General features: G+C 39.0%; 1 protein-coding gene across 1 annotated transcript in view; it reads left to right on the forward strand.

Moving 5' to 3' along the window:
• Window positions 1-14,864, forward strand: part of ORC5 (origin recognition complex, subunit 5) — a 69,548-nt gene extending 54,684 nt beyond the window's left edge. Inside the window, exons 13-14 of the mRNA XM_010003990.1 lie at window positions 10,283-10,395; window positions 14,041-14,864. Coding sequence (XP_010002292.1) covers window positions 10,283-10,395; window positions 14,041-14,086 — 159 coding nt within the window. The 3' untranslated portion in view covers window positions 14,087-14,864. The remainder of the gene's footprint in view (window positions 1-10,282; window positions 10,396-14,040) is intronic.
• Window positions 14,865-18,926: the final 4,062 nt, after the last annotated feature.

The raw sequence follows: 18,926 nt of genomic DNA on the forward strand, positions 1-18,926 counted from the left end.
TTTCCTTTTTGTCCGTATGCAAATTGATTAATGCTGAAGTAAGTGTGCTAAGAGGAAAAGGGTGTTTTTTCCTAATTTCTGTATTGAATCAAAATAATGAAGAGAAAGCAAATTAATTAATACTTTGAATGATTGCTTTACTAACAGTCCCAAAATGAATAAATTATCAAATTTTTAAGAAGTGATGTCAGTGTAACAGTGAGTGGGCAGGGCTAATCTGTGCCAATGCTTTTGAGATACCAAGTTTTCCAGAAAATGCAGGGGAAGATGGATTTTCATAATGTTTCTTTTTTCTTCTTCTTCTTTTTTTTTTTCTACTGGTATGGAGAGAATACAGTAATTAATAGTAAGAGAGCCCTTGCAGAGACCCAAGAGGGAGGTTGAAGGGGAAATACCAAATGGTAGGATGTAAAAGATGCACATTATATACTTTACCTTTGGTGAATGCATAATTACAGCCACATTAAATCAGACCAAAAGTGGGTTTACCCACTATTTTACTTCTTACAAGACAGTAAAACTGTCTGACTACTTCCAGTTAGTATCAAACATGAAGGAAAAATATAAGCCTAGCAAGTAGAGGATGAATTAAGTCTGGTATATGTTACAGCTTCTTATTGCCTGTGGCTTAAATGCTTGCCACAAAGTTCATGTTCTTTGCAATTAGCAGCCTGTGGTTGTATTTCCTTCCATGAATGTGTCCAGCTGTCATCTTAATTCCATAAAACCTGTGCCTTCCTCACTGAATTTTCAGTGGTAAAGCATGTCACAGATAAGCTATAAATTTGGATGAAGAAATACCTCCTTTTGGGTTTCTTACTTTTTCAAATTGCCTATTGAGTTTCCTGGGATGTTTCCTGGATCTTGTTTCAGTGTCCCCACTTAAAAAAACCTATTTGTTTGGTTTTTTTCAAACAGTGGTTTTGGGAAGAAGTGATGTGAGAAGTAGAAATAACCACAGAATCATAGAATGGTTTGGGTTTGAAGGGACCATAAAGTTCATCAAGTTCCAGCCCACCTGCATGGGCAGGGACACCTCCCACTAGACCAGGTTACTTAAATCCCCATCCAGTCTGGCCTTGAAAACTTCCAGAGATGGGACATCCACAGCTTCCCTGGGCAACTTAGTCCAGTGTTTCACCACCCTTCCAGTGAAGAATTTCTTCCTAATGTCTAATCTAAAACTATCCTCGTTCAGCTTAAAGCTGTTCCCCCTTCTCCTGTAACTACAAGCCCTTGTTAAAAAGTCCAGGACACAGTTGGATTTCTGAGCTTCTCATCAACCAGCACCTCCAAGTGCTTCTCCTCAGGGCTGTTCTCAATCCATTCTCCACTCAGCTGGTAGTTGTGCAGGACCTTGCCCTTGGCCTTGCTAAACTTCATGTGGTTGGCACAGGCCCATCTCTAAAGCCTGTTAAGAGCCCTCTGGGTGACATCCCTCCCCAGACAGCTTGGTGTCATCAGCAGACTTGCTGAGGGTGCACTGAATTCCACTCTTAATGTTGCTAATATAATGAGAAAGGACAGAGGAGAGATGAAAGGATGCTGACAAGTCAAGATTTATAGCTAGGCACTGAACAAAAAATCCTGGAAGACAAACTGCTAATTGAAGACAGCAGATTCTCAAATATGAGTATGAATTCCAGGGCAAGGTGAGGAAGTGCCTCCTCAAAGGAAGAAGATACATATGCTTCATTTGAGGTTGAAGAGACAAGCCACAAGGAAGCCAGTTGGTGGAGAATGTGCTAGAAATAAGGCAGCTTCTAGTATGCAGAAAGGTGTTCTGGGGTCTGAAAAACATAAGAGGGTGGGGTGGTACAGAAAAGGAAGAGAGTAAACCAAGAAAAGCGAAAGATACTTATTTATCCCTTGAACAAGTCTATGAAGCTGCCAAGACTTTTTGAAAAATATTTTTAATAAATGGGACACAAAAAGTAAGACTGAGTGAAATAAGACAGAGAAGTGGTGAGTGCTGATGATACTGTGGGGGTAATACCATATGAGAATCACTTATGATCTGCATAGTAGAAACTGTTAAGAATTTTGTAGTGTAAAATTTGGGGTTGTATGCCTTGGGCTTAGTAAAGTTTTCTTCTCTGAAGTTATATGAGAAATCTTTTGAAGGTGGTGAGTATGATACAAACTGAGTGGGTTTAACAGCATGAAATTCGAGGTCATATGCTTGAGGGTAAATAAATATTTCTTCTAAAAACAGAAGGATCCACCTTTTAGAAACTGAAGGAAGTGGAGGAAGTTTTGGCTGCCTGAATAAATGACTGAGCCACCAATATGAAGCAGCCTTGAAGAAGCCAAAAGGATCACTTGTTTCAATCTGTAGACCACAAACATTTGCCTTGTGTGAAGTGAGATCAGAAGAGACAGTGAAGACAGCGATGTAGGTTAACAGATACAAAAATATTTCATTAAAATGTGAGTGTATTCAAATAGATATTGGATAAAAACTACTAAGGAAACTGAAACAAGTTTTCCTATGTGTGTATCATAGAATCATAGGATGTAAGGTTGGAAGGGACCTCAAGGATCATCTGGTCCAACCTTTCTAGGTAATAAATGAGGTGGCCCAGAACCCTGTCAGGCTGAGTCTTAAAACTGTCCGATATAGAGGAATCCACCACTTCCTTTGGGAGATTATTCCAATGTCTAACTGTTCTCATGGTGAAAAATTTTCTCCTGAAGTCCAATCGAAATCTTCCCAGGAGCAACTTGTGCCCATTACCCATTGACTTTTCATTGGGACTCCTTGTAAATAAGGAATCTCCATCTTCTTAGTAGCCACCCTTTAAGTACTGGGACATTGTAATAAGGTCTCCCTGAAGCCTTCTTTTCTCAAGGCTGAACAAACCCAATTTTTCTCAGCCTCTCCTCATATGGCATGTCCTCCAGTCCTCTGGTCGTCCTTGTGGCCCTTCTCTGGACCCTCTCCAGCCTGTCTGCATCATTTTTGTATAGCCAGGACAAAAACTGAACCTAGTAGTCCAGATGTGATTCTGGAAAGTCTTCTATGGGAGTCATTGTGTAGGAGGGAAAAAAATGCCTCGTTTTTTAGATAAAATTTAGTACATTCATGAAAAAGATGGTATGACATGATGGCTTCAATGACTTGGACTGATTGCAATGCAGTAAATTCTTTATTGTACTCAAGGCTGAAAGTAAGGATGTTGCATGATAATTCTTAAGAGGCAATGTGATGCAAATCTCCTTCCCTGCCAGAGTACTTCCTAATAACAGGTAAACATCTCTGAGGCTACACCTTGAATCCTGTGTTCAGTTTTGGGCCCCTCCATACAAGAAGGACATTAAAGTGCTGGAGTGTGTCCAGAGAAGAGCAATGAAGCTGGTGATGGGTCTAAAGCATGAGTCTTGCAAGTAGCAGCTGAGGAAACTGGGGTTGTTTAGTCTCAAGGAGGCTAAGGGGAGACCTTCTCACTCTCTACAACTACCTGAAGAGAGGTTGTAGTGAGGTGGGGGTGGGTCTCTTCTCCCAAATAACAAGCAATAGAACAAGAGGAAATGGCCTTCAGTTGTGCCAGAGGAGGTTTGGATTGGGTATTAGGAAAAATTTACTTACTGAAGGGGTTGTCAGGCCCTGGAACAGACTATCCAGGGAAGTGGTTCAGTCACCATCCATGGAGGTACTCAAAAGACACGCAGATGTGATGCTTAGAGACATGGTTTAGTGGTGAACTTGGACGTGTCTAGGTTAAAGGTTGGACTTGATGATCTTAAAAGATTTTTTTCAACCAAAACTATTCTGATTCTAACATCATAATGGAACGAACATCTTTAAATCCTTAAATGGGTATAAAAATAAAAGAAAGATTGCTTACCCTAAGCAACATTGGTTTAAAATGATAAATGGTAGCAGAAGTAGTCAGTTGATTTCTTTCCCCACACATCCCCTACCCTTGCACCTTGAGTAATTAAACATTTAGTGAGTATAACGCTATCACATCTGGAATCTGTCAACACATTTATGTCTTGAAAGTTTCTTCAAGTTACTAATGAGTGTTAAATTCTGTTTAACCCAATCTGATGAAGTCTTCTGCTAAAGTGTTGTCAACCCGTTGATGAGATACGCAGAAATTACTTAAAAATTGGGAAGTGTGGTGTATACTACCACAGATGAAGGAATAACATGCAAGCTTCTGGAGAGTCAACACAAGATACTGAAGTAATATTTCTGTGAGAAAAATGCAGAAAATTATTTATACAGGATGGAGAAAGATGCCAAACAGTCACAGAAGAAAGTCTTGCAAGCAGACTGGGTCACAATGTTTGCTGTGCACTGTACCATCCTATATGTATGTTATCAAAGTAAGGGGCAAAGAGTGCTGTCTATGTAAAAAAAAAATTTGATTTTAAGGTTGTTTAAAAAAGAATTCAATTAAGAGATGAGGAGAAGATAAAATACATAGCTGAAGCATATAGTAATGCTTTAATTGAATACTTGGAGATCATGAGCTGTTTGCAGGGGTGTAGAATAAGGTGAGAACAGTGCTACTAGTAGGTGGAAGATTTGACCAAATACTAAAGAAAGAAGGTTCAGAAAGGGAGACACTGATACGATTTCCCACCATAGCTATTTAAGATATGACAAAATGGCAGGTCATATCACCAAGTGCAGTCTGTTCTGTTGTATTCTTTCCATGGATTAAAAGGCTTGCATCAAACATGTTTCAGAACCAAAACCTGACAGTTAAAATCTAAGCGTTCTGGAAAATGTTGATTTATTTTTAATAATTTCAATTGCTCGCTTAAATATATGTAATTGTAATGTTCTGTTGTTATCTTTCTATGACAAGCTTCTCCAACAAGGCTGACATACTGATCATAGTCTAGCTATAATTTTGATTGAAATCCTTTTGAGCAGATGTGTTTTTACACTCACGTTATTTGTATTCGGGTCATTGAATTTAACTCCAGGAGACTCTTTGGGCAGTCATTTTGACTGAAATTTGTTTTCTAAATGGCATCTGGTTTTCAAACTGTCATGTTGCACAGCAGTGGTTTTAGCACGTGGGTGAATATAAGTCCTGGCAGTGGTGGGTGTCAAACAAGTACTGTGAGCTCCAGATTTGCTTTGAGAGCTGGGTGACAATGCTGCTGCAAAGCACTGGGGTGTGTAGAAGTTTTAATGCAACTATGAGAGAATATAGTGCCCTGGTCTGGTAGTTTCAGGTTCAGAATCACTGAACATATTAAAGCTGTGGTGTAAAGCAAGCCAAACTGGAGTTACAATTAACATCAGATCTTGGACAAGGTAATTGAAGAGTATAGACTGTGGAGATGAAAAATACCTTGCAGATAGTGTAGTGCATCTCTATCAGTTTGAGATAGTTCCTATTGGAGTATTTTGTTAGTATTTTGTCTAGCTTAGTTTAAAAGGACCCCTTGGGGATTCAGTCACATCTCTGAGGAAACAGCTTTCCCCCCTCCCCAGTGATGCTTCCCTTTCTCTGATAAGTTTTATGCTGTGGATTTGAGATGTGCCACACACTTTATCCTGACTCTTTCCTGTGATAATAAATCAGTGCTTACCCAAACTAACCATGTGTTTCCCTGTATCTCGAGTCTGAATTCAGCTCATGTTTTGCACCTCTGCAAATATTTTCTGGCTTCTTGTGGTGTCCTCATGAAGAGCCTGGCCTTTCTCACCAGACAGCTCTTACTTCTGGAATCCTTCTTGCTTCCACACAGCCATGTGCTGACAAAGCCAGTCTTTGTGTCTGCTCAGGGAACGATGCGGGGCCCATCTGTTAGCTCAGTCTGATAGGAAAAAGAACAGCGTTCAAGAATGTCTTAGGGTTGCTTTGTTTTTTCCAGAGGTTTCAATGTCCATATTTGACTAGTGAATCTCCAGAAGCAATTTAAGTGGCCATTTCCTACTGGCTGCAACTCTCATCCATGCTTTTATGATTATTCTTAGCTTGCACCCAAGTCTTCAGCAGCAGGTTTCTCACACAAATATATTTCAAAGAAAGGTCAGTTTTGGCTTATTTTTTAATTTATCTGTGACACCTGTTTCTTCACATCTTTCATATCAGTAACTTTTTTCAGATTTTCTTGTTATTTTATTTACTTATTAACTTTTGCTGGTATTAAATCATGAGCAGATCTAACTTTAATTTTATTAATAACTTTAGAATATTTCTTCCAACTGTAATTCTGTTTTTTCAAAAGATTCTCAATAAATATTCTTAATTATGTCACCCACACAGTTTTTCTGGCCTGTTTCTAGTCTGTTCTTGCCAGATGTTTTTTCCCAAGCTTTTGTGATAATGAGATGGAGCCACTGTACCCATGGTATTTAAAGAAGAAGAAAAAAAAAAAGCTTTGCAATTTTTTTTGTGCTAAGAAGAGCAATTAATTTGACATTGCATTCACAATTTTTCCCAGCTGTGTGTGTTTCAGATATCTTCATTTAAGAACAGATTGCCTCCAGAGTTTTACAACAGCAGAAACTTTAGAAGTAGTGACATTTTTTCAGTGCTTAAAGCATAGATGACACTTTGACCTTAAGAGTTAACAGAACATGTGAACTGGTAAGTTTTAAATTTTACTACAAGTGTGCTGTCTTAAACCCAGTTCATTCCACTGTATCCTGCTTTACTGGTTGAGTGCCTGAAGTAGGAACACAGAATGTGAATGCAATTTCATGCATATAGCTTAGCTCCAAAGGCAGATTTTGTAGAGCTTTTACTTGCTTCCCCCACCCCAGCTAAGCTGTTAGACATTAGCCAAGAGGTGCTCAAACCTGTTATGTCAGGAAGAAATAAAACCTTCTGTGTCCTAGATGACTTATTAAGCATCAGATTATAAAGACAATAATCTTTTTATTAATTTGGTATAGAAAGTCAGGTTCAGGGCAAAATATTTGAGGTACTTAATAATTCCACATTTACCAAAATTGAATCTTCTGACAAAGTAATTTTTTACAAAAAATACATGTGTTACCCAATTCTGTGACAGAACTCTCTTGCTGTGATTCTCCCTGAATTTGTTGAAAAAGTTGTGCAAACAGAACTCTAGGCTGCTGCCCCCTCAGCATGCAGGCATTTGGATTTGTCCTTCTGAGATCTCTGCCATTCTCCATGTACAGGCTAGGCATCTGTAAATAGGTTTTGAATTCTGCTCCCAAGTCTCACAATTTAGGTACTTTATCTTCTAACATTTGGCTGTCTGTAGGGGGGCTCATCCCTGTTTATTCCCCTTAGGTATCTGTTCTTTCTTTTAGTCTCTACCGAGACTTTTTTGAGATAAAACTGTTTCTTACCTGCATGAATTGAAAATGACAGTTCTGTCTACTTCTGTCTTTTTAAGCAGTCAGGATTAGGACTTACTGTGTCATCACTCACTTTCCTACGATGATGTTTTTATTAAGTTAAAGAAATACTGGATTTGTGAAAGAAATGACAGGTTGCAGTTTGCTAAGTTTTGTTACTCTGATGTTTACTAGCTTTATTTGTCTAGTAATATTGTATGAGGCTTTACTGTTAATGTCTTGAGTCAGAAACATTAATAAAACTTAGTGTCTAGCTCGATACTATTTCAGATTTATTGAATTAGCCTTTAGTAAGGACTTTCAGGTTGCCAAGCTTATGTCACACAGAGTCACAGGCCAGTCTGGGTTGGAAGAGACCTCTGAAGATCATCTGGTCCAACCCCCCTGCTAGAGCAGGTTCCCCTACAGTAGATCACACCAGAACATGTCCAAATGGGTTTGGAACGTCTCCAGAGGAGACTCCACAACGTCTCTGGGCAGCCTGTTGCAGTGCTCTCTTACTCTCACAGTAAAGAAGTTTTTCCTCCCGTTTAACTTGAACCTCCTATGCTCCAGCTTGTGCCCATTGCCCCTTGTCCTGTTATTGGACACTGTGGAAAAGAGACTGGTCCCATCCTCCTGACACACACACTTTAGATATTTATAAGCATTTATGAGATTCTCCCTCAGTCTCCTCTTCTCCAGGCTGAAGAGACTCAGTTCTCTCAACCTTTCCTCATAGGGAAGATGCTTCATTCCTCTAATCATCTTCATGGCCCTGTGCTGGACTCCTCCCAGTAGTTCTTTAACCTTTATGTACTGGGGAGCCCAGAACTGGATGCAGTATTCCAGATGTGGCCTCACCAGGGCATAATAGAGTGGGAGGATAATCTCCCTTGATTTACTAGCTGCACTCTTCTTAATGCACCCCAGGATGCCATTGGCCTTCTTGGCCACAAGGGCACATTGTTGGCTCATGGTCAGCCTGCTGTCCACCAGGACTCTGAGGTTCTTTTCCCAGAACTGCTCTCTAGCAGGTCTGCCCTCAACCTATACTGATACATGGGGTTGTTCCTCCCCAGATGCAGTACTTGGCCATTTGATACACACAGCATTTGGTGCTAGCTGGAAAAGCAAGTGGTTACAGTTTCTTGTTAAAGTATTGCTGGAGCATTTATAATGCAGCAGGAAGGTCGCTTTTACGTCCCACAAAAAAACTGAGATGGATCCAGCTCCAGACTAGCCTTTTGCTGGGCTCGTTGGGAAGCTTTAGGAGTCTCTTGCCACTCCTTCAGTGGTGATTTCTGAGTATGAGGCCAGCTGCAAGTGTATATTGCAGAAGTGATTTGCTACTAATGGTGCACCAGGGGATAAAATAGCAAGTGTTACAGCAGACTACTCTATAATGCTTCTTCATTGACTGAACGAGGACTTAATTGAATGAAGAATGTAGAAAAAATGCACTCAAACTCATGTGTTTTAAGACAATGAATACCTAACAAATTTGAGGTTGATCCCAATTCAGTGATATGTTCAAAATCATTAATGAACTGGATTTTGAGACATGTACCATATACTGATTTCAGTTCTGTTAAATAGTGTCAGTGCTAACAATTTTAAATTGTGTGCTACTCTTTAATGTAATTTCTAGACCTGAATTAAGTAAATGGAATTTGTGAATATAGGTAGACTGGTATTCCTTAAACAAACTCCCAAGAGACTTGGCAGAATTATGACATCCGAACTATTGTTGTCTGGTGCCATATAAAAGAAAGTTAATCACACTCTTAGAAAAATTACCTCATTCTTGATCAGGGTAATTTTTTCTGTTCTCCACAGGTAGGTGTAATTTTTTTGTATTATTTTAGGGGAAAACTGTAATAATTATTCTTACCTCCTGCAAGCACTGTCACTTTCAGCAAAAGAGTGGGGTTATTTTTTTTTATTGATACTGGTAAGAACTCACTGCTGCATTTTATAGCAATGTGCTTCCTAGAAAGGTTGAACTAATAGTCTTTCCTGATAGATTTATTCTTCAGAAATTCCTTACTATACTATTATCATTACACAGAGGTAGGTCATGGCTGTTTTTTTTTAAAGTAGAGCTGTGGTCAGATACCAGTTCTTTGTAGAATGTAGCTTCATTGCCTTGAATTTTCAGTGGCATCTATAGGAAGGCTCAGGGAAAAATTTTCTTTTTTGCTGCTTCTACCTCCCTCTTTCCTCTGGGATCTGGGAGGAGGTAGGGAGACAGCAGAAACACCACAGCACTTTTCCTAGGTGAGACAGAACAGGCTGGTTGCACTCAGTAGTGACATCCCACAAATGCACTTTAGTGATACCATAAGTCATCATATGGAGAAAGGAAGATTGTGAAAAATATGCTGCTATGTTGCTATTTAGTAGAATAATCAGTGACTTTGTCATGACACTGTGTATGTATTTGTAGGCAAATTGCTCTCCTTTCAGGCCTTGCTCTTTTTAAGCACACAATCTTCTAGCCTTTCCAATCATCAATTATTTTTTTATCTGGAGTACAGTGATACATCCATCTGTTCAAAATGTGGTATGAGCTGGCACAGGAATATCCAATTTTGAGTGTGAAAGTTCAAGAGGAAGTATTTGGGTATAAAAGAAAGAGAATCAAAGTCTCTCCTGGTTATCAGGCAGAGATTTGGAAAATGTTCAACTCATGCCTATTATTCTTGTTCCTGCATTTGCTGTTCTCTCTCTGATCATAACTGCAGGATAACTCTTGATAGGAAGGATGACGTGTTTAGTTCGTGTCTGTCACTGCATGTGCTGAAAATGTCATGGTGGAAATGTATATACATTCCTGAGTTTGCTAGTGGCAGAACTCTGTGAAAATCAAAAACCCAGGATGAGAGACTTTCCAAAGAAATATGGGAATTATGCCAGATTTAAAAAATAATAAATAAATGTCCATTGCTATTCATGTTCATAAAAATGACTAACACTTCTAATGTCTCTTGTTTGTAGATCACTTCTCTTGTGACTCTCCAGCTGTTATCCATGGTTGGCCATAATGACCAGCTTGATGGACCACGATATAAATGTACTGTGTCTCTGGACTTCATCAGAGCTGTTGCCCGGTGAGCCTATTAGTGTTTGTTTACTGTTGCATGTGCTGATGTGACAGTCGTAGTACTTGCTCAGTCTGTAGCTCTCTGCAGACCAGAATAGAAGTCTGTGGATATTTTCTAAGAATGAATTAATTAGTCTTATTTATGAGAAATGTGACCTTGTGGTAAATATAGTCCATTCCTGTTTTGAAAAAATGTATGTTATGGAGGCTGTATATGTTAGAGTAGCATACTGTCTTTGAGCTTAATTAAGTCAGGGGCTTCTCAAGAAAATACTGCTCTAGAATGTCAATCCATTTAGTCACCAAAAGGCACATTATGGTATTTTAATACAAAATTATAATTATTCTTAACACTGTTTGTGGTACATATGATATAAAAACTATGTAGGTCATAAGAATTCTTCTACATAGTCTTATCTTGTGTGATCTGCAGTTGATACAAACTAATCCACTAAATTCAGTACTTCAATGCTGTGTTCAATCAGAGCCTTCAGTTTTGGAATCTGAGAACAGTTCTAGGTTTATCATCCTCAGGAGAGATGATAATAAATTACAGACAAAAGTGCATGCAATATTTATGCAACAGTCAAGCCTTTGCCTTATGTTTATGAAATGCCAGCAGCATTACCTCACACCTGTTGCTGCAGCCACCTTGTTAGCAGGTCTTGGATAGAGAGTATATAATCAGAACAGAGCTCAGAAATTACCTGTGGCAAAAAGAAGGATCAGTGTTCTAAAGGTCAGTTCATCTCTGTAATGTGGGACTTCAGAAGAACTTGTGTTGTAGACTGTATCCCATAACCTCAGTGCATATGTTGCTCTCCTGAGCTATTGAATGCCCAATAGCCTTGGCAGTAAACCCCACAGACATTAATTTCAATTCGCAGTTGGACAGGCCATAGAATGAAACTTCATCTGGTTCAGGTCTGGCTGGAGGACACTGCCAGGATCTCCACTGCTTTGCTCTGTCAATTGACTATTTCCAGCAATAAAGTAACTTGTGAATGATGCCCTGAAAAGGCTCCCACTGATACCAGGTAGAGCAGGACCATCTGCTCAGCAACATGGATCATTCTGTGTACAGATATCCCCAAGTTCTTGTTGCTGCTCTAACTCCTATGGTGAATACAGAGACCAGTACATAAACTGTTTCAATTATGAAGTTCCTTGAATTAAGATACTTGAAATGATGTCTCTCTCCTTGCAACTTAAACATCTTTAGAAGTTTTATTGACTCCATTAATGTTGCTGGAAGGTAGAGTTGATCAGGAAATGGGACCAAAAATTGTGCTGTGAAGCCAATGCTCACCAGAGAAAGCAGTTGTCAGAGAGGCTATCACTTCAGACCTCACTGTGTGGTACAGTGCTTTGGATTGCTTTCCTTTGGGTCAGATTTTAATGTATGTATATTTGTGTGTGTGTGTGTATATATATATATGTATATATATATATATATATATATGTCCTGACTGATTTTTCCTATGTATTATGAGGAAGAAAGCAATTCTTGTTGGTTTTTTTTTCCCCACAAGTAGTTTGGAAGTGTTTATATGTTGCATAGATAGGGCCATTTAAATGACCCAACAGATTTTCAAGTTGAACTATTCTGCGTTTCTCTTGTTTCCTCTTTTTTTCTTTTCTTCTTCTGTTCCTTTTTTATACTTCTTTTAGTAAGTTGTTTTTTTTTCCAGTCCACAGTCTTTGTTACAAGGACAATGCATAAAGATCTAAGTTTTCATGAACCCATGATAAATCTCCCCCTTCTCTTGCTGGGGCTAGCTACAAGGCTAAGGTGTGATCTTCTGGGCTTTAAGAAATGTCATTTTCTAGCTGTGCTATAGTTTTGCAGCTGCCTGTGGTTTTAAGCATTTGTGGGAGAGTTTATTGGAGAGAGGGAATTACTCTACCACTTCAACCAAAATACACATCGAGTAAGCTGCCCATCTCCTAATTCTTTAATACTGTAATAGTACTAAAATAAGTTTGTTAGTCACTGAAATCTTCAGATACCTCAAACTTGTTACTTTCTCAGCCTTGCTACTTAGCATATTTCCTAATGGAAGGCTGAAGAGAGCAAAGAGCAGGACAGAAAATGATGCTTTTCCCCTCCCCTCCCACCCACATTCAAGCTGTTCAGATTGTCATTTAATTTTCCTCTATTTTTTTTTAAGCAAAAGTGAAATCTGCGTCAAAAAAACCCAGGAACCTAAAGTTCATCTGTTTTTATAAGAGTAGAAAACTTAATGTCTGTTCCTGGTGGCTTTTATTGTGATAACCACTGGCCATGCACAGTCTCTCTTCAGTATCACAGAAGCTCATGTCTGGCTCTATTCTGTTGGTATCTATTCAGTCTTTGCAGAGATATTCCCATGCTTTTTACCAGGTAGTACTTGCATCTTTGGCTGAAGGTAAGGTTAGACATGTCTTTGTTAGAAATCTTTAATTTCTGTTTTAGGAATTTCAGACCTAATTTCAAAAATTTTCTGAAGCTGAAGTAGGGATCTCTTAATGTTTGTTGACTGTAATGGATTTTTTCTCTAGTGAACCCTGTTGTTACGACAGGACAATTGTGTTTCATTTAGTTGATAAGGTCAGGATTTGTTAGAGTGTGATTTTGTTTCTGTGGAACATCTTGTAACTAAAGCACTTCCCTTGAGTGACACAATGTTATGTGAGTCTAAAAGTGGCAGTTAATTTCTTTAATTTTGTCACTGGATTAAGTAGACTCAAACACAGTATTTCTTGTTACGTATCTTGGGGTATTTCTGGACTTTTTCACTGCCCAACATGATGTTTAATAGAAACTTTTTGGAAAGTGTGTTACAGAATGTTGCATGAGCAGTCAATATTAAATAATAGTAGCCTAACAAATAAGACATTCAGCCAGTTAATCTCACTAACATTGTGAGCAGTTATTTTTGCATTGAGTACTTTTAAAAAAAAATTTTAATTTTATACTTGTTACTATATGCAGTATTTTGCATTATTTATTCAAGCAGTAAACCCTAAAGTCTGAGTGTTAGATTCCATAGCAGAATAAGTTTAGAGACAAAAAAATAATTATATGTTTTATTCTACTGCTGCTTCATTCTGCCTGCCATTGAAAAACAAAAGTATACATTACAATCTTCTCTCCCATTGAGTGGCATTCTTGGAGTTTTCAAATTTAGCTATGAACATGGGTCAACTGGTGTCAAGTCTGAAAGAATACAGACTGCAAATGAGTACAGATGAGGGAGTTACATAGTACATGCTAACACAGGTGGTTTGGAAGATGAACAAAGCATTCAATACCAGAAAAGGCTGCTGCTTTGCATCACCAACTAGTGTATCATGTTAACCATATGAAAATATAATCTTGTTAACTGATATATTTTTGCTGCTTACTGATTGAAATAAGAATCTTCCAGTTTTTACTAGAAAGTCATGTTGTTTCTTTTTTAGAATCCTACCAAGTTTAAACAGTCAGAAGACAGGTAGTGTAAATAACACTAGAAGTTAAAAGTTCCTTCATCCTTGATTGCATTTCTTTTGGGGATATGGCTTGTTTTTGATTGTGCTTCAGAATGTCCTGCATGTGCTGTTTCCAAACAGGTTAAAGTCTTAGCACTGTCAAGGCAATTGCTGTAATACACTGTGTTTTTGTTTATAGGACCGTGAACTTCGACATAATAAAGTACTTGTACGATTTCTTGTGAAAACAAGCTTCACAGCCATATGGACACTGTGACAATGACTAAGGCAAGCTGTGTTCATCTCTCTACTTAGCTGGCCAGAAAGAAGAGTATTTTGGCTCTTTTGGATTTGTCCAAACAGGTGCTGGCCCAGCATGGAACCTGATGAAAATACTCTGATTGGTCTGGGTGGATCTGAGCAGAGGACTGTTTACCAGGGACCCTGGAGTATTTGGAAGCAATGTGTTAATTATAAACAGCAGGGTTTGTGCACAATCTGTTCTACTCTTAATGATGTTATCTTAACACTGAAATTGCCTGAAACCCATTTACTTAGGACTGCATTTTGCTCTATGAACTCTCCCCAGTGCTTTGAACATGGCAGCAGCCCTTGTTTGTATGCCCAGTCTTTTCACTTCCTCTCCACAGGAATCTTTGCAATTGCCTGCCAAAGCGGCTTTTCCTGAGGCCACCATTTTAAGGGACTGGAATAGCAAAATATAATAAACAGAAGAACATATTTAAAATCAAGCTGGTATAAATCCTTCTTTCTCTTTAGTTGTAGGTAGGCAGACTGTTACAGTGTTATAAGGAGATCATGACAATAGGAAACTCCTGATTAATCACCGTACTGTCTTTTTTCAGGCCATTCATAAATGTTGGCTATGAATCTATTTTACAAAGCTTTATTTTTAAAAACAATTGATTCTTAAAAATCTATCCCAAACTTGAAAGGTTTTATTTTTGTTTAAACACTTTATAGTCCTTTTACGCTTATCCAGTTGTATTAAGTGCTAATTATAATGCCATTTATAACTAATGTGCTTAAAGGTACACACTGTGTAATGCCTTTTGTAACAGTATCTGTCCTGTAGAACAGGATGGTGCAACTGCCTTCCTACCAGAAAGGGCAAAATTCAACAGGTGACAGAGTATTTCTGCAGCAGTACCCCAGAAGAGGCAGAATAGCAAATGATCAGTGTGGTGTTATAACATAAAACTTTAAATACCTGATGAGATGTGCTACAGTTACATTTGTCTCCAGTTTACAAGCAGAGGATTCCCAACTGCTGCTCCCTTTACAGGGTATTAAAAGCCCCTGGTGCAGTTTGGGATTATTATCTTCATGAGTCTGAATATTTCTGTCACTCTCTTGAAAACTCCAGGTTCCCCAGCCTGTTACTCAGATGGTTTACTCCTGAACGCAGGCTTCAGACTAACAGTACAAGTCCATGCCATGTCATGTGTTGACTATTATGGGTTTTTTTCTGAGGAAAAGTCAACATTCTTTCCCCCTCTTGCTCTGATATTGGAGATTGTCAAATACCCTAGACATTTCCCCCCAACTGTGTATGTGTAGCCAGGCTTCTGGATTCAGACCCAAATGAATGAATTCAAGGTGAATCTAAGCAACAAAAGAGTCTTTCTGGCCAAGCTTCCCCCTCCTCGCGTGAAAGTGTGAAAGGGCAACAATGAGTCATCTCCGTGATCCCTTTTCCTTCCTACTGCTGAGCTGAATCAAACCCTGCACCTGTCCATGAGGTGGCAACATTTGTCACACTTACTGAAGTGCTTGGATGCAAATGTATAACCTGTTTCAAAATGTTTACTACCTGCTTTTGTTCTTACTAATAAAAATGTACATAAGGTGAACTTTGGACTGAGCTTTCTGGCTTCTTCGTCTTTTGGAGCTGGTGCTGGGCTGAGCTCAACTCTTATGTGATCTCTTGTATGAGTACCTAGGGCTGAAAGCTGGAGAAGAGAAAAGGTTTGAGGTGTTCGTACATAAACTAGTCCATGTAAAGCAACAATAAGACATCAGTTTTTGTGATATCTGATCTAGATTAGAATTTGATGATGATGGGGCTGATACTAATTTATTAAGTGTTACAACTCTTGGTCACAAAATTCCAAAAACTGCAGCCAACCTTGCTTGCAGCTTTCATCAAATTGGGGCAGGGCACTGCTGCTGGGGAGGGACAGGGCCAGCTTGTGGAGCTCCTGCTTTTAGTGGTGGTCAGGATGGCTGAAAACCTTAGTAGCTACCAGGCGGAAGTAAGGTCTCTTCTTTGGGAAGCTTTACTACCAGCACCAAGTTGGGAATAATACTACACTTCCACTCCACCTTCATGAAAATATCACTCAAAAACAGTTCCAGATATATTTAAGGATACATTAAGAGGACATAAGGTGAGCACAGAAGGCAGCTTTCAGGTAGCCCTACATGAGTATATGGATGCACACTAATGGTCATGTTAGAGGCACGTGTCAGGCAACATTTATATTTGATTTCCAATAGGAAAGAAATTGCCAAGATTCTCCCCGGTTAGCTTAGTACATGGCCATTTAAGGAATATTTCTAATGTTGCTTATGATGGGAGGTGATGAGAGATAAGATGCAGATTCAAAGATTTCAAGCAGAAAAAGAAGAACCAAGTGTAATGGTCCTTGCTCTAGGATAATAGCAAAATGGCCTAAGCTCAGGATTGTATAGTTAAATTTATTCCAGAATCTTAGTTTTTCAACAGTATGGATCCATAACATGTAATTACTTGTAACAGTACTTAATGAAATACACTATTGCATGTTTTAATGTTACAATTGAATTGGTTATTAGAAGTGAGCTCATAAATATCTATACGTTATTTTTCTCTCCACTGTTGCCACAGCTTTTCCAGAAAGAGATCAAAACCAGCATGAGTGTAAGACTTAACTGTCTATAGTTTCTAGACAGGCAGTATAGATGGAAAGGAATAAATGTGCCATATTTCAGGACTGATGTTTAATGTATGTCTTGGCTATGTTTGAACGAGGACAAAATCAGTCTTACAAGTTCTGGTTTCGGTTGCAGCTGGAAAAACATCCCTGTTCCGTTATGTCAAATGTTCTCCCATGGTTGTCCCACCTTTTCAGCAACCTCATCACATAGTGGACCAGAACCTCAAAGCTATCCAGCCCCAAATTTGGAGTGCTAAGTGTAGAAGACATTAAATAAGGGCCTTAGAAGATAAGCACTGACAAAATTGCTTCTGATATATTTTTCAATGTCATTTCTTCCACACCAGCCTGGTGATCATTTACAGTGTAAATCCAAAGGGTGGGGATACAATCTTTTGTGGAATGTAGTTAATTTGACTGAAGTGAAGGTTGATTGGAGGAGCAGTTTTTGAGGATCCAATAGACAGAACCACTGTCCTTAGCATTGAATGCACTTTAGTGACCTTTTTGAAAGACTCCTATGTGTGATAGAAAATTTAAAGCTGAATCAGCAGAGTATGAGAATGAACAAGGTGACTGAAGTGCAGATGATTGATGTAGGCTATAGCTATGCTGATGATGAATAGTAGGATTTATTCTGACAAGCCAGAAATATTTCTATATATTCATGTCAATGAATTTATAAATTACTGCTGAGTTTCTTACTAGGTAACCTCACAATATTCTGTTCTGAGACCCCATTTTCCTGGATGATGTCTGGCCTCCTTTAATGGCCCCAGGTCCAGGATTTCACCCCTTCTACAGGTGGTTTTCAGAACTGCAAACAAGGCAGAGCAAGACAATTGTTGGACTAATCAGAGATCCCTCAGTACTGTAGTGCAGCATTATGTATTTTAAAAACACCTGTCACAAGTTTAACTCAGGTTCAGTGATTAAACTAATGACAACAATGCTCTCTGTCCCCTCCCCCTCCCACCCAGGTTGGGAAAGGAGAAAGAGAATAAGGAGAGAGGCTTCTAGATTGAAAACTAAACTAGACAGCTTTAATGAAATACTAATGATAAAAGAAAAGATGTACAAATATGTGCAGGAATGTGCAAACCCCTGTTGCCTCCAACTGCTTCCAGAGATGGCAGCAGAGCAGACAGGAGCTTAGGGGAGGGGTACAGGGGTCAGGAATGCACAAGTCTAGGGATCAAAGGACATGGATAGAGTCCTCCCTGGATGCTGGCCATGGACGGAAGAGTGAGAAAAAAGGAGGGAGTTGACTTTTGTGATTCCTGAGTTTATGCCAAGTCTGACGTATATATAGGATGGAATAATTTGTTTGGCCAATTTTGCATCTATCTGGTCTGCTCCTCCCTGTGTGAGGGTTGTAGATATGACTTTTCTGCTCCTTTAGTGTCCAAACCAGCAGATTAAACAAGCAAAGTGTCCTTGGTCTCTCAGTAGTATCTCCTTTCCAGTGTTACCAGTACACTAGCTGGAAAACTTAATGCTTTCAGCAAGTGTTCTGCTTAAAAGGGAGTTCACTGAAGAAAAAAAATCAGTCAAAGGAAAATCGGCTTCATCCTGGCTCAAACCAGGACATTATCAGAGAATTTTTTCATAATTCCTGAGTCACAGAGCACTGTAATAATTACAGACTTACAGTTCCTGTCTTGATCCAGATACCTCCAGGAGCTGGAGCTTGTTCTGACAAGAAGACAGCAAGGGAGAAAGAAATGCAGCTATCATCAGCTGCAAAGAAGTTAGTGCCCTCGAATAGCCTTGACTTCCATCAACAGCTGTATTTTCATGCATGTACACACAGGCTTTTTTAAAAGGCTTGCAATGGTGCATCTGCATGTAATACATATTTATTATTTTTGACCATATTCTTGATTCTCTCAGAACCTGCTGCTTCTACTGTAACAATCCCCCTAGCCAGTGTATCTGTTTTTTCTCTGTGTTAAGTAAGTATTTGGTTATTTGAGTACTTTTCTGAGTTCTGATGCTTCTGTACGCCATGCTTTATACATATGAGAGTACATCCATTTTTACTATTGGTTAAATCTTTCTAGTACCACCAGAGTAGCTGTAGCAAGACCATTATCTGCTCCCCTCGTAACTGGAACAGCCAGCTATTTCAGGAGGATAGCATGAA

Source organism: Chaetura pelagica, unplaced genomic scaffold, assembly GCF_000747805.2.
Source record: "Chaetura pelagica isolate M959 unplaced genomic scaffold, ChaPel_1.0 scaffold141, whole genome shotgun sequence".
Taxonomy (NCBI): domain Eukaryota; kingdom Metazoa; phylum Chordata; class Aves; order Apodiformes; family Apodidae; genus Chaetura; species Chaetura pelagica.